A 14,921-nucleotide genomic window follows, 5' to 3' on the forward strand; every position below is an offset into this window, starting at 1 on the left:
ACTAATATTAATCTTACTATTCACTTTAAGTATATTATATACCACATTAGATTGTATTTGTTGTGTGCAATTCATGTATTTTCAACTGTTTTATTGGTTCTTTGACTTATAGGAGTTAGCAAAAAAAAAAAAAAAACCAAACAAATCAGTATGAAAGAAATTTTTCAAAAGAACCTACAAGAAGTGTTTGGGATTTTAATTGACTTTTGGGCTTAATAAAATTTAGAAAGACCAAAAGAATGGGCTCCTTAGAAACATCACCTTAAGTTTTTAAAAATATGTTTTTATTGATTTTAGACAGAGAGGAAGGGAGAGGGAGAGAGATAGAAACATTGATTGGCTGCCTCCTGCATCTCCCTACTGTGGATCAAGCCCACAACCAGGCATGTGCTCTCATGGGGAATTGAACTGGCATCCTCTTGGTGCATGGTACAACACTCAGCCAACTGAGCACATGGGCCAGGGCTCACCTTGAGTTTTTTAACAGTTGTAGTGACCAGTTACAGAAGCAGCAAAATAAGAATCAGTACACAAATTACACTATCAATGAATAATCACTTTCCTAAATACAATTAACTGTTTATTTTATTGGTCAAATAATCCTAACTTGGGCACACATTTTACATTTATTTGTTGTTAGCCTGTTATATAGTTTAGTATTAGTAATGGACACTTTGTGTAAATGTCACTGGTTAGTTTGTGTTTTAATCAGGAAAAATCACTATTTCTCATTTTTCTCTTTTTTACTTATTTTCTCTAGCATTTGTCTTTCTGGAATAGGAATCAAGAGACCTAACTGTTGGTGCCCAGTCCTGACAATTGTGTGAATCTGAGGAGTTCAGTTTACTTTGTTGGGTCTCATGTTTTCTACCTGAGTGATGACCAATTGAACAGCATGGTCTTTATATAATTCCATGAGAATTTCTTCTCATCACAATGTGGACATGTGCTTTTTCTCACTAAGGCCTTGGGTCTTTTTTTTTTTTTTTTTTTTTAAACAATTACTGAGTTTCCTGGGTCTCTTCCCAGTGTCTCCATCACGTCTCCATGCGTATTCATCTCATCAGTCTTCTCCTGGCAGACTCTCCCTGCCCTGATGAGCAGCACATGTGGCTGTTCCCTGCCTTCCCCCTACTCCAGGTCCCAGGTTTTGATAATAGAAAGTGTGTACTTGAGACTGTGGACTATTGGCTCCAGAGGTGACAGTGTAATTACCATGTGTAAGTGAGAATATAGAGATTCATGCCAGTGATGGTGACCCAGAATTGGGGTCAGGACACAGTGACAGCCTCTATGAGTTTTATGGTCTGGGATGATTGAGGGCATCAGTCATAGGGCCCTTTGTGGAGTTGTAGCTGCAAAAATGAAGGATGTCAGTATACTTGTTCTAGTGTATTTTATTGACTCCTAAAATGATTAACCTGTATTAAGTGTTTTCAGGAACTACTCTCTACTATAGGGAATGATTGAAATGGGCACTGAATACGGAGAAACATAACACTGTTTTCTGCCCACCCTTCACATCACATATAAATATAATACATATTAAAGGACTAAATCTCCATGTTACATTTTGTATTTTATGGTTCAGATCAAGAAGAAAGCTAATCTGCCCTCCTAATTTGTGTCTCATTAGTGTTTGATATTTCTCTTATGTTTGTAATCATAAATCAAAAGTATAAAATACAAAATCTCTTAAAGATAAAATATCAGAATGTATTTCAGTCAAAGTAAGCAGGATGATATAAAATATCAGAAGGTTACCATGCAGGCAGTACTCAGTATTTTAAAGGGTGGGGGGGATGCCAGTGGACATAAGGGTGTCACCAAAGGGTATCACTGATGAATTAAAATTCCATATCTCAGCTATTCCAAGTGCTGGTCCTTAATACCCAGGTTTGTATGGACAGAAAAAAGCTGCAGCGCTACTTTGTATTTTTAGTGGCTAAGTTAGGCATGTGCCTTGGCTAACCTCTGATGAAATAAACCAAATACACATTGATTAGGCCTGGAGAAAGCCTTGCATCATTAGGAGGCATAGGCTCCTTATGAAAGCCTTGCAGAGTGTTGAGGCCAGCTTAGGGCTTTGTAGTTATGAAAAATTGTGTGGAAATTGGAGACACCCAGGATAGCTTGAACATGATAAGGAATGATGGAAAATAGCGCTGGTTCTATATTTTATCAAGATCCACATACTTGTCCTGTTCTACTATACTTAGAGGCTCTCCAGTTTCACAAACCCCAGTCTCTTCATTTAGTTTCAATCTAAAGCAGTGGTTCTCAACCTTCTGGCCCTTTAAATACAGTTCCTCATGTTGTGACCCAACCATAAAATTATTTTCGTTGCTACTTCATAACTGTAATGTCGCTACTGTTATGAATCGTAATGTAAATATCTGATATGCAGGATGGTCTTAAGCGACCCCTGTGAAAGGGTCATTCGACCGCCAAAGGGGTCGCGACCCACAGGTTGAGAACCGCTGATCTACAGTCTATCCTAACTCAGTCTCAACTCATGTCTTAGGAACCTTTCACTCCAGGTGACAGCCCTTCAGTTAATCATGCTTTCCTCTTCTCCCTGCTTTCTGTCAGCGGATTGTGAGAACAAACTGGAAAAAGAAGAGGATAATGAGAATATACATAAAAGCAAGATGGAATATGTTGGAAATGAGGAATAGTCAATATCAGAAGTGATTTAAACAGGTGATGAATGTCACGAGCACTCATGAATCTTTTGTTCTTGCTTAATCTGTTAATTTGAGAGCTGAACATTACAGTGAGAGTATTAGAGATAGGTTTAAAGTATGTTGCAGCTCACATGTTGTGATATTATGTTGACTTTTATTTTTCGTTTTGTATATTTGAGGAACTGGATAACTGTATACTTCTCATGTATAATGAGAACATTGAAATTCTTTGACATGTTGTCATCTCCATAATCACAATTTCCTCCTCATTTTCTTAGTTCTCATAATTTCAGCCACATCCCAGTTGGGTGGATCTATGGATGAAGGGAATCACTCAGTGGTGTCTGAGTTTGTGTTTCTGGGACTCACCCATTCATGGGAGATCCAGCTTCTACTCCTGGTGTCTTCCTCTGTGCTCTATGTGGCAAGCATGACTGGAAACATCCTCATTGTATTTTCTGTGACCACTGATCCTCATTTACACTCCCCCATGTACTTCCTATTGGCCAGTCTTTCCTTCATTGACTTAGGAGCCTGCTCTGTCACCTCACCAAAGATGATTTATGACCTTTTCAGAAAGCATAAAGTCATCTCTTTTGGAGGCTGCATTACTCAGATCTTCTTTATCCATGTCATTGGTGGTGTGGAGATGGTGCTGCTCATTGCCATGGCCTTTGACAGATATGTGGCCATATGTAAGCCTCTCCACTACCTGACCATCATGAGCCCACAAGTGTGCATTTTGTTTATAGCTGCTGCCTGGGCCCTTGGTGTCAGTCACTCATTGTTCCAACTAGCATTTATTGTTAATCTGCCCTTCTGTGGTCCTAATGTATTGGACAGCTTTTACTGTGACCTTCCTCGGCTCCTCAGACTGGCCTGCACAGATACCTACAGATTGCAGTTCATGGTCACTGTCAACAGTGGGTTTATCTGTGTTGGTTCCTTCTTTATACTCCTTATTTCCTATATCTTCATCATGTTTACTGTTTGGAAACATTCTTCCGGGGGATCATCCAAGGCCTTCTCCACTTTGTCAGCTCACATCACTGTGGTCCTTTTGTTCTTTGGCCCAACCATGTTTGTTTATACCTGGCCACACCCCAATTCACAGATGGACAAGTTTCTTGCTATTTTTGATGCAGTTCTCACGCCTTTTCTGAATCCAGTCATCTACACATTCAGGAATAAAGATATGAAGGAGGCAATGAAGAGAGCTTGCAAAAATTTAGTGATTTACAGAAAGATCTCTTAAGTGACATGATAAGTCCTTTTTACTAACCATGGTATAGCCTTTTGTTTCTATGTTTGATATTTTAGATTAAGGACGTTTGAGGCACCACATATTGATTTGAATGTTATCAAACCTTTAACATAATTTTTAACTGATGAATGTATTTATTCCCAGGGAAGAGTGAGCCATAAAAACAGTATATCTATGTAAATCCCATTAAAAATTTTTTCAGATATGTTATATAGTTTTCAGTGAATAGGTGTTACATATCTTTTTTTAGATTTATCCTTAAGTATTTAAATTTTTGATACTGTTTTAAAAAGTATATTTTTGTTTAATTTGTAATTGTTTATTACTAATATACATAAATACAATAGATTGTTTTTGCTTATTGATTGACATTGAAGCCTGAAGACTTATTACTTCTATGAGGTTTTTTTTAGATTAAGATTTTCTCTATAGATGATCATGTTCTCAGTGAATAAAAACATTTTACTCCTTTTATTCTAATGTGTTGATTTTATTCATTTTTGTTGCCTTATTGTACTTGCTAAGTCAAAAGGTACAATGCTGAATAGAAGTGGTTAGAGTGAACATGCTTGACTTATTCCTATTATTATGAGAAAAACATTCAGTTTTTTATCTTTAAATATAAATATATTTAAATATAAATATAGTCATAGGTTTTTCATAGATACCCTTTATCAAGTTGAGGAAGTTCCATTCTACTCAGTTTGTTGAATGGTTTTAAAACCAAGAATAAACGTTGGATTTTGTAAAATGCCTTTTTTGGTTTAGTATCAGGGTAACGCTGGTCTTTTTCAAAATTAAGTATATCAAGGTGATATTGGTTAATAAGATTATATACACTTCAAGTGTACATTTCTATAACACATGATCAATATATTGCATTGTGTGCCCATAATCCAAAGTCAAATCATCTTCTCTCACCATATGTCTGATCCCCTTTACCTTTTACTACCCTCCCACCCTTTTTCCCTCTGGTAATCACTATACTGTTGTCTGTGTCTATAAGATTTTTTGTTTTTCTTGTACTTATTTATTCAGTTTTAAAATGTATTTTCTTATTTTAAAGTTACTGCAAGAGTTTTATAGAATCGATATGATTTCTTTCTTAAATATTTGGTAAAATTTACCAGTGAAGTCATCTAGGCCTGGAATTTTCTCTGTGGGAAGGCTTTCATATAAATTCAATTTTTATATACTTTGAGTATCCCAATAAATTAGAACATTTATCTATATTGTTAAATTTATTGGAGTAGGTTGTTCCCAATATTCCCTTATTATCTTTCTAGATAGCTGTAAGATGTGTGGTATTTTCCTTTCTCTCTCATTCTGAATATTGTTGTTTGTGTCTTTTTCGTTTTTTATCTTATCAGCTTGGCTAGCGTTTTTCAACTTTTTTATTTTCTCAGAGAACCAGGTTTTTGTTTCATTTATTTTCTCTATTCCTGTTTTTCTTTCTGTTTTCTATTTCATTAACTTCTGCTTATAATCTTTATATTTATATTATTTTTTCTTCATGTTTAATTTGCCTTTTACTTAGTTTATTTAGGTAGAAACTATGATTGTTCATTTAAGACCTTTTATTTTTTAAATATAGGCATTTAGTTGTTCTAATTTCCCCTGATTTAACTGCATCATAAATTTTTATGTCTTGTTTTCTTATAATTCAGTTTAATATATTTTCTAATTTAAAAAAGTTTTAAACACATGGGTTAAAATTTCAATGAAAAATTTCCAGGTGTTTTGTTATTGATTCTAATTCATTTTCACTGTAGTCCATAACCTGCTTTGTATGATTTGAATAGTTTTAAATTTATGAAGACTTGCCCTGGCCAGTGTGTCTCAGTTGGTTGGAGTGTCGTCCCATACATTGAAAGGCTGTGGATTCAATCCCAGTCAGGGTGCTTACAAGAAGGCAATTGATTGATGTTTCTTTCTCATATTGATGTTTCTCTCTCTACAATCAAAGTGGGTCCTTGGGTGAGGATTATAAAAGTTTATGAAGACTTGTCTTATGGCCTATAAGAGAGCAAGTTTTTAATCTCACCTCATATTTAGCACTGACAGTTTGCAGAGCCTGGTTCCCTGACACAGCTAAGAACATAGGAAAGGGAAGGGCAACTGTTTACAGCTGGTACTGCTCTGTGAGACTGGAAATAAACACAGAACTGAGATTTATTTACTGAAGTCTATTTCCAGGGAGGAGGGAAGGAAGCAGAAGGGGCCCAGTCCCCAGAAATTCAGAGTGCCCTCTGTGAAGCCAAGTTCTGGCTCAAACCTGCTAAAATACTGGAAAAGCCGTCTTCTGGTAGCTAGCAACAAAGTAAAGAAGTGTGTATCCTCTTATAGTTGGCACTGTTCTGCATGATTGACAAAAAGCACAGAACCAAGGCCTTTTTTCCAGGAAGGCAAGAAAGAATTTAGAGGGTCTTGTTCCAGCCTTAAAGCACACACTGTGAGGGATCTTGCTTCATATTGAGCACTGTTGACTGGTGAAGGTCTCTCCTGGTCAAAACCAGTTTATAAAGACTTGAAGAGGAAGTTGATTATTTAAGTACACAGACAAAAAAAGCAAACCTACAAGGAACATAAAGAATGAAATATGACACAACCCAAGGAGGAAACCAAATCTCTAGGAACCAATCTAAAATAAATGGAGATCTGTGAGTTGTCTGAAAAATACCTAAAAGTAATCATCTTTAATAAGAGCATTGAGTTATAAGAGAACATGATAGGCAACTAAATAAAATCAGGAAAGCAACATTTGAAACAAAAACAAAAACAAGAATATCAACAAAAGAAATAGATATGATAGGAAAAAGAACTGAACAAAAATACTGGAGGTGAAGAATACAATAATTGAACTGTAAAGTTTACTATAGGGGGTTCAAAAGAAGAATTTGTCAAAAAAGAGAAAGAATTAATGAACCTGATGACACACCATTTGAATTTATACCTGTCAGAGGAGCAAAAGGATAAAAGAATGAAATAGAATGAAAAAAAGAACACCTTAAAGGAATATGACACACCAACAAGAAAATGAATATATGTATTAGAGTAGATCCAGAAAGAGAAGAGAAAGAAGAGAAGAGAAGAGAATAAACCCTATTTAAAGAAATCATGGCTGAAAACTTCCCAGATCTAGGGAAGAAAATCAATATCCAGGGGATTTCAAGATGGTGGCAGAATAGGTGGAAGATACACTCACCTTCTTCCAGGACCAAATTGGAATAACAACAATCATCCTGAATAACCAACTGAAGACTAGTTGAAGAGGAGTCTTATAACCAAGGATTTACAGAAGAGGGCCCATTGAGACTGGTAGGGAAGATGGAGATGCATAAAAGACTGGCCCTACTCCCACTGGCTATTACTGAGGTTCTGGATGGATATCTCAGCTGAGGGCGTTTCCCCTTTTAAGTGTGGAGCCTAAACCCCAAGCTGGGCTCCCAGCCAGAGTACCAGAGCCAGGAAGTGGTGCCCAATAATATTCGGCTATGAAAAGCAGCAGGGTTTCTGTGTACCAGAAAGAGACCAGAATCTGCTAGAGACACGGGTACCCTTTTAAAGGGCAAGTGCACAAAATTTCTTTTGCAGACACTCACCCTGGGCTCTGGTGGAGGGAAGGAAGAGCAAACTAGAGACCTGGGAGGACAGCCACCAGGATCCTGGTGCTGAGTCATTCTCCCATACCACAGATGCCCTCTTTTTTGGATGGAACACTCCCTTTTATGTGGCATCAGCCTGGGGCAAAGCAATAGCCCCACCCTCTGGACTCTTTGTCATCCCATCCTGCAAAGCTTAGGCCCTGCTGGGAGTCAGCTACCTTGGCTAGTGTGTAGAGGTCTGGGCAAACTCAGGGTATGTCAGTGACCAAGTTGTCTGGCTTTGGGGTGGGGGCCATTCCCCTCAATTTCCCATGAATCTGAATGGTGCTTCCCCTCACTGGAGATTGATAGAACTACCCTCCTGTTTTTTTGCAGACCCACCCTTTGGTCTCTGGAGGCCCCAAATACCTGATTACTAGTGGCTCTGCCTTGCTGAGATTGAAGTAAAATCCAGGACAGATTGACTTATGTGGGATGTGGCGGGGGCCACATCCACCACCTTCCCTGAAGCCGGTCTGGCACCTCCCCATCATGGGAGATTCACTAGCTCCATTCTCTCAACTCCAGTAGAGGCTCTTACAGTAACTGAACCTAACAGGCAGCTGGCAGGCAGAGGCAGGTGCCGGCAGATCTCTGGATGCCTAGGAACTTTTGCTGGCCTGCCTTCCTGGAGCTGGTGCTGGTGTTGGTAAAAGCCAAACTTGGTGCACAGTTTGGTTTTTCCCACATGCATCCAAGCCCTGCAGAGGCAGCCACAAACTGTGGATCACTTGTAGCTCCCAACAGGTTGTCCAGGGCCAGGCACAGACAGTGTCTGACATTGGCCTACATCAGAGTCCCTCTGAAAATGTCCAGAACCGACACACCCAGTGACCAGCTTCAGACAATATCAGTGCAGGATGCAATAAGCTTCACAAGCAGAATATCCAAAGGGAGATCTCAGCAGACACCAAACTCTGCTGAGGTAAATTCTGCTCTGTGTGGTCAGCACCTGCTCAGCAGTTCACTTACTATTGTTGGGTTTGAGGCACACAGTTAGCCAGTCTGAGGGTCAATCCTACACAGGAATGCACCAATAGCAAACAAGACTCAATTACAGCCCTAGCTGGTTTGGCTCAGTGGATAGAGCATTTCAGTTGCAGCCTCCTCCCCAGCCCCGGCCCTGGTCAGGGCCTGTGCAGGAGGCAATCAATTGATGTTTTTCTCTCCCATAAGTATTTCTCTCTGTCTTTCCCTCTCCCTTCCACTCTCTCTAAAAATCAATGGGAAAAATTATCCTTGGATGAGGATTAAAAACAGCAACAAAAATCAAAACAACAAAACAAAACAAAACAAAAAAAGATTCAATTATAATAAGAGGGCCTACATAACCCACACAAGGAACATTACTGGAGCACCAAGAAAGAGACCAGAATCTGCTAGAGACACGGGTACCCTAGTCATCAGGTGATCAAGGAATCTGTGCCAATGGAACCCACAGGACACCTACTATTTAAGGCCACCCCATGACAACTAGGAGTCATAGTAGATTTATCTAAAACATAGAAACAAACACAAACAGGCAGCCAAGATGGGGAGAAAAACAACAATAACAACAAAAAACAGGTCCCAAATGAAAAAAAAGAGAATCTCTAGAAAAAGAACTAAATGAAATGGAGGCAAGCAATTTATCAGATATAGAGTTCAAAGTAATGATTATAAGGTTGATCAAGAAACTTAGTGAGAACTATAACAGCATGAAAAAGAACATAGAAACTATAAAAAAGACCAGTCAAAAATAAAAAAAAATACAATATCTGATATCAAGATTACACTGGAAGGAATAAATAGTAGGTTAGATGAAGTGGAGGACTGAATCAGTAATTTGGAAGACACAAAATCAGAGCAGGAAAATAAAAAAGAATTAAAAGGAATGAGGATTGATTAAAGAATCTTTGGGACAACATGAAGCATAACAATATCTACATCATAGTGGTACCAGAAGGAGAAGAGAGCAAGGGATGGATAATCTATTTGAAGAAATAATGACTGAAAACTTCCTTAACTTGGTGAAGAAAAAAGACACACAAGGCCAGGAAGCACAGAGTCCCAAACAAAATGAACCCAAGGAGGCCCACATCAAGGCACAGAATAATTAAGATGCCAAAGATTAAAGACAGAGAATCTTAAAAGCATTAAGAGCAAAGCAATTAGTACCTATAAGGGAGCTCCCATAAGACTGTCAGCTGATGTCTAAACAAAAACATTGCAGGTCAGGAGGTATTGGAAAGAAATACTGAAGGTGATTAAAGCAAGGACCTACAACCAAGATTACTCTACCCATCAAAGCTATAATTTAGAATGGAAGGACATATAAAGAGATTCCCAGACAAGAAAAATTAGAGGAGTTTATCACACCAACCCAGTATTACAATGAATGTTAAAGGGTCTTCTTTAAGAAGAAGAGAAATAGTTAAAAATATGAATAATAATATGGCAATAAATACATATCTGTCAACAAATGGATGTAAAAAATAAAATAAACAGACAAATAGTGACAGAGAACAAGCTGAGGGTTGGCAGATGAAAGGGTGTGTGGGGGATGGTTGAAAAATATGAAGAAATTTAGAAGTACAAATTGGTAGTTACAGAATAGTTAAAGGGATGTAAAGTACAGCATAGGAATATGGTCAATAATCGTATATAATAAAGAGCTAATATGCAAATGGTCACCACGCCCTCATGCCGTCAAGCTCAGACACTCAACACTGGGGAGAGAGGAATGGGGATCAACCAGGCACAAATGAGCTCGCGAGAGAGGAATGGGGACCAGCCATCCTTCAGCCCAGGAGAGGGACAAGCCACCTGTCCCATGTCCTGGGTGCCAGCGGCTGCGCCTGTGCCTGCAGCCCAGGAGAGGGACAAGCTTCATGCCCAGTGCCTGCAGCCTGGGGGACAGGCAAGCCACCCACTCTGCAGTCCCAGGTGCCAGCGGCTGGGGCTGTGGCTCAGGAGAGGGACAAGTCACCAGCCCTGTGGTCCCGGGTGCCAGCGGCTACATCTGCACTTGTGGCCTGGGAGAGGGACAGGCCGCTCACCCCTCGGTCCCCTGTGCCAAAGGCTGCACCTGCACCTGTGGCCTGGGAGAGGAACAAGCTGCCGCCCTATGGTCCTGGGTGCCAACGCCTGTGCCTGCAGCCCAGGAGAGGGACAAGTCACTCATCCCATGGTCCCAGGAGACAGTGCCTGCGGCTGCGGCCCAGGAGAGGGCCAAGCCGCCTGCCCCAAGGTCCCGGGCGCCTGTGGCTGCGGCCCAGGCGAAGCCGCCCGCCCACGGTCCCCTGCAGCTGTGGCCGGCCTGGGTGAAGCCAGCCCAGATCCTGGGTGCCTGTGGCTGGCCAAAGGGAGGGAAGCCTGGGTCCCAGGTGCCTGCAACTGGCCAGAGGAGGGAATCCTGGGTCCCAGGTGTGGAGCAAGGCTGAGGTGGTTAGGGGCAATCAGGCTAGCAGGGGAGCAGTTAGGGGTGATCAGGCAGGCAGGCAGAGGTGGTTAAGGGTAATGAGGCAGGCAGAGTTGGCTAGGGGCAATCAGGCAGGCAGGCAGGCAGAGGTGGTTAGGAGCCAGCAGTCCCGGATTGTGATAGGCAGTCGGACATTCCCTGAGGGGTCCCGAATTGGAGAGGGTGCATGCTGGGCTGAGGAGACACCCTTCTTCTCCCCCCTCCCCCCCCATGCACAAAGTTCATGCACCGGGCCTCTAGTATTATAATAACAATGTATGATGTCAGATGGGCACGTGATTTTTTGGGGATGATCACTTAGTTATATAATGTCTAAAAACTGGGTTATATACTTGAAACTAATATAATATTGTATGACAACTATAATTAAAAAATAAAAAAAACTTTAAAGTAAAAAAAAAATAAGAAAATTATATGCCAACAAATTGGATAACCTAGAACAAATGCGCAAATTCTTAGAAACATATGATCTACCAACTCTGAATTGTAAATAAATGTGACATCTGAATGGAACAATGAATGAGGAGAGTAGTAATCAAATACTTTCCAACAAAGAAAAGTCCAGGTGTAAAGAGATTTACTGGTCAATTCTACCAGATATTTAAAAAAGAATTAATGTAAATCCTTTACAAACACTCTTTTAAAAATTGAAGAGAAGTCAACAGTCCCAAACTAATTTTACAAGCATTACCCTGATACCAAATGTAGACCATGTCAGTGCAAATTCCCATCTTGAGAGATCAAGCAAGAGAGATCAAAGCCTTGAGATCAAAGCCTCTATGCCTCCCCTAAAAGAAACTGTTGTCATCTATAACTGCTGCATAAAGTCTTCTACAGGGAAAATTCTAATATGGGTATTGCTGAATTACAAGGCAAGCTGAGTTCACAACATCACACCATCTCTTAAATTAAAAGTATGGGATTGATTGAGAAGTAAAATAAAAATGAAGGCATATGGGAAGATTCCAATAAAACTAAGAAACTTGAATCTATAAATTCTTCCAATCATTTCTACTGGTAGAGACATCTTTTCTTTCTGTATCTGATGAGATTTGTCTCCACTTACCTGAAGAAACTAATGACCTTCCCTGAATAGGTTGCCATACATGGGACTACTGTTAATCCTCAGTTTCTGCCCTCACCTATTCACATTGCTCCTAGTCTTATAACCAGTTTTAAGTCCCAGAAATCTACAATGAGTCAGGGACAAAGTAGGATTCATGAGAAGATGGAGTACACATCAAAAGAATTGTAAGATTTTACATATTTATATAAACAGAAATCTAGAACATGTATGGGAATGAATTCTAAGGGTGTTGGGCTATCTGGAAGGAATATAATATTGGATTAGGCCACATTTAATGATATTATGGCACTAAACAATGATTTTGTGTTCAATATGTTAGTTCAGATGGCTGGTAGTGACTGTAATAGTTTGCTTTGCTTGGTTGACTGCAAACTTAGATGCAAATCTGGCATATATAGAATGAGCTTGATCTGCCAGAACCTCCTTAATTTATTATAGAAGATAGCATTATTCAAAGGCTCAGGAATATTGTAATATTGCAATTGACACAAGATTTTCCTCCCCATTATTCTTATTCAGTTATTATTTGCTTTCCTTGTTATGCAAGGGCTGTCTTTTGGCTTTATGGCCAAAAAAAGTGTAATAGGGGAAGGAAATGGTAATTTACAGAAAGAGATGTCACCCCCCCAAGTGACCTATTAACCACTTTTCCCCTTAGTTACCCTGGGAAAGCCAAAATGATTCTAAGAGATAATTCCCATAATGGACTGATTTTTGGCTGGCAATACCAAGTCTCTGCAATTCCACTTGGTCACTACCCAAGCATAATTAATGCTGTTAATTAACTGCCTTTACATTGGCGGCATTTTGTGTAACTCTTTGCACAGGGGAGAATTATGCAACAGAAAGAAACTTTCTAAGTTGTTCTGGCTTCCTGAAGATGCAGTCGCCTTATTCCCTAAGGCAGAGGAGCCAAATTTCCCTTGTTCATTGTGTTTCAGTTTTAAAAATATATTTACACTGATAGGGTTAGTCTCTACTAATGGTAGTTGAATGTAGGTTTCCAGACAAGAATGACAAGGTTGGAGGTCTTGTGCTGTACCTAGTTCACCATACTTTGGCTTTAATTTTATTTATTATTTTAAATTGCAAAATAAAACATAATACACAAAATTTTATAGTATAATCAATTTTATAAAGTAGTCATCACTCAAGTCATTGTATTGAACTATGTAAATGATACCATCCCAGAAATCTTCTCTGTGACTTATCCAAATCACACCCACCTTTCTCCTCAAAATCATGATTCTGTTATTGTAAAAACTTCCTTTTATATTTTTACAGTTTTATATTCCAAATGTGCATCCCAAGACACTATAGTTTGTGTTGGCCATTTTTTTTTTTCATTTGACTTGGCAGACATCAAGTCAAATACATATGCAGTATTTGTATGTATTAAACCTATATCTCCAATATTTGCACACTTATGTAGTGTCTAATATTTTGCAATCACAATAATTCTATATATATATTTGTATCTTTGGTGGTGTGTTTCCAGGTTCCAGCAGTGGGATTGTCGAGTTAAAGATTGATGCATACATGCATACATAGTCTTGTTAGATATTGCCAAATTCCCTTCTATAGGAGTTGAGTTATGTTGTTGTTGTTGTTGTTAATCCTCACACAAGGATATTTTTCCCATTGACTTTTAGAGAGAGTGGAAGGGAGGGGGAATAGACACACAGAGAGAGAAACATCAATGTGAGAGAAACATATCAGTTGGTTGCCTCTCACACATGTCTTGACCAGGCCTGGGGATCGAGCCTTCAATTGAGGTATGTGCCCTTGACTGGAATTGAACCTGCGATGCTTCAGTCCATGGGACTGTGCTCTATCCACTGAGCAAAATCAGTTAGGGTGCAAATTGAACTATTTTGCATTCCCACTTGAACACTAGGTTTCTCCATAGTCTTGACAAGAATTTTAGTGTTTTTGCCAACCTGATATGGGAGAAATGGTATCTCATTGTGGTTTTAGCTTGTCATTATCTTATTGTTGATGAAATCTAATATTTTTATATGGTTAAGTGGTTTTTTAAATCTGTTTTCAGAGTGTTTATATCTTTTGTCCTTTAAAAAATGAGGTTAAATGTACATAATGTAAAATTTATAACTTTAAAGTGAATAATTCAGTGGCATTTAGTACATTCACAATGTTGCACAACCACCTCTCTCTAGTTACAAAACATTTTCATCACCCCAAAAGTAAACCACATACTATTAAGCAGTTACTCCCCATTCTGCATCCCTGTCAGGCCCTGAAAACTACAAATTTGCCTTTTGTGTTTATAGATTTACCTAATATGGATATTTCATGTAAGTGGAATCATACAATGGGTACCCTTTTGTATTTGGCTTCTTTCAGCATATTTCTTTTTTAAAAAAAATATATTTTATTGATTTTTTACAGAGAGGAAGGGAGAGAGATAGAGAGTTAGAAACATCGATGAGAGAGAGAAACATCGATCAGCTAGCTGCCTCAGCATATTTCTGAAGTTCATCCACATTGTAGCATGTATAGCATGTTATTTCTTTTTATGCTTGAGTAATAGTCCATGGTATAAATATACCACAAGTTGTTTACCCATTCATTTGTTGACAGATGTTTGTATATTTTGGCTATTGTGAAAAGTGCTGCTATGAACACATCTATATAATTTTTGTCTAAGTACTTGTCTTCAATCCTTGTAGGTATATACCTAGTATTGAAATTGCTGGGTCATTTGCTAAATCTATTTTTAACATTTTGAAAACAGTAAAAATGCTTTCCAAAGTGGTTG

The 14,921-nt window shown here is 38.9% G+C and overlaps 1 protein-coding gene across 1 annotated transcript; it reads left to right on the forward strand.

Annotated features, from left to right (window-relative positions):
• Window positions 1–3,003: 3,003 nt before the first annotated feature.
• Window positions 3,004–3,942, forward strand: LOC132221185 (olfactory receptor 4F3/4F16/4F29). The gene has a single exon (XM_059675238.1). The coding sequence runs from the start codon at window positions 3,004–3,006 to the stop codon at window positions 3,940–3,942; it is 939 nt and encodes a 312-aa protein (XP_059531221.1).
• Window positions 3,943–14,921: the final 10,979 nt, after the last annotated feature.

This window comes from Myotis daubentonii, chromosome 1 (genome assembly GCF_963259705.1).
Source record: "Myotis daubentonii chromosome 1, mMyoDau2.1, whole genome shotgun sequence".
Lineage (NCBI taxonomy): Eukaryota > Metazoa > Chordata > Mammalia > Chiroptera > Vespertilionidae > Myotis > Myotis daubentonii.

Excerpts from the sequence above, each read along its gene's own strand:
- LOC132221185 (XM_059675238.1), top strand. The coding sequence starts at position 3,004 with ATGGATGAAGGGAATCACTCAGTGGTGTCTGAGTTTGTGTTTCTGGGA.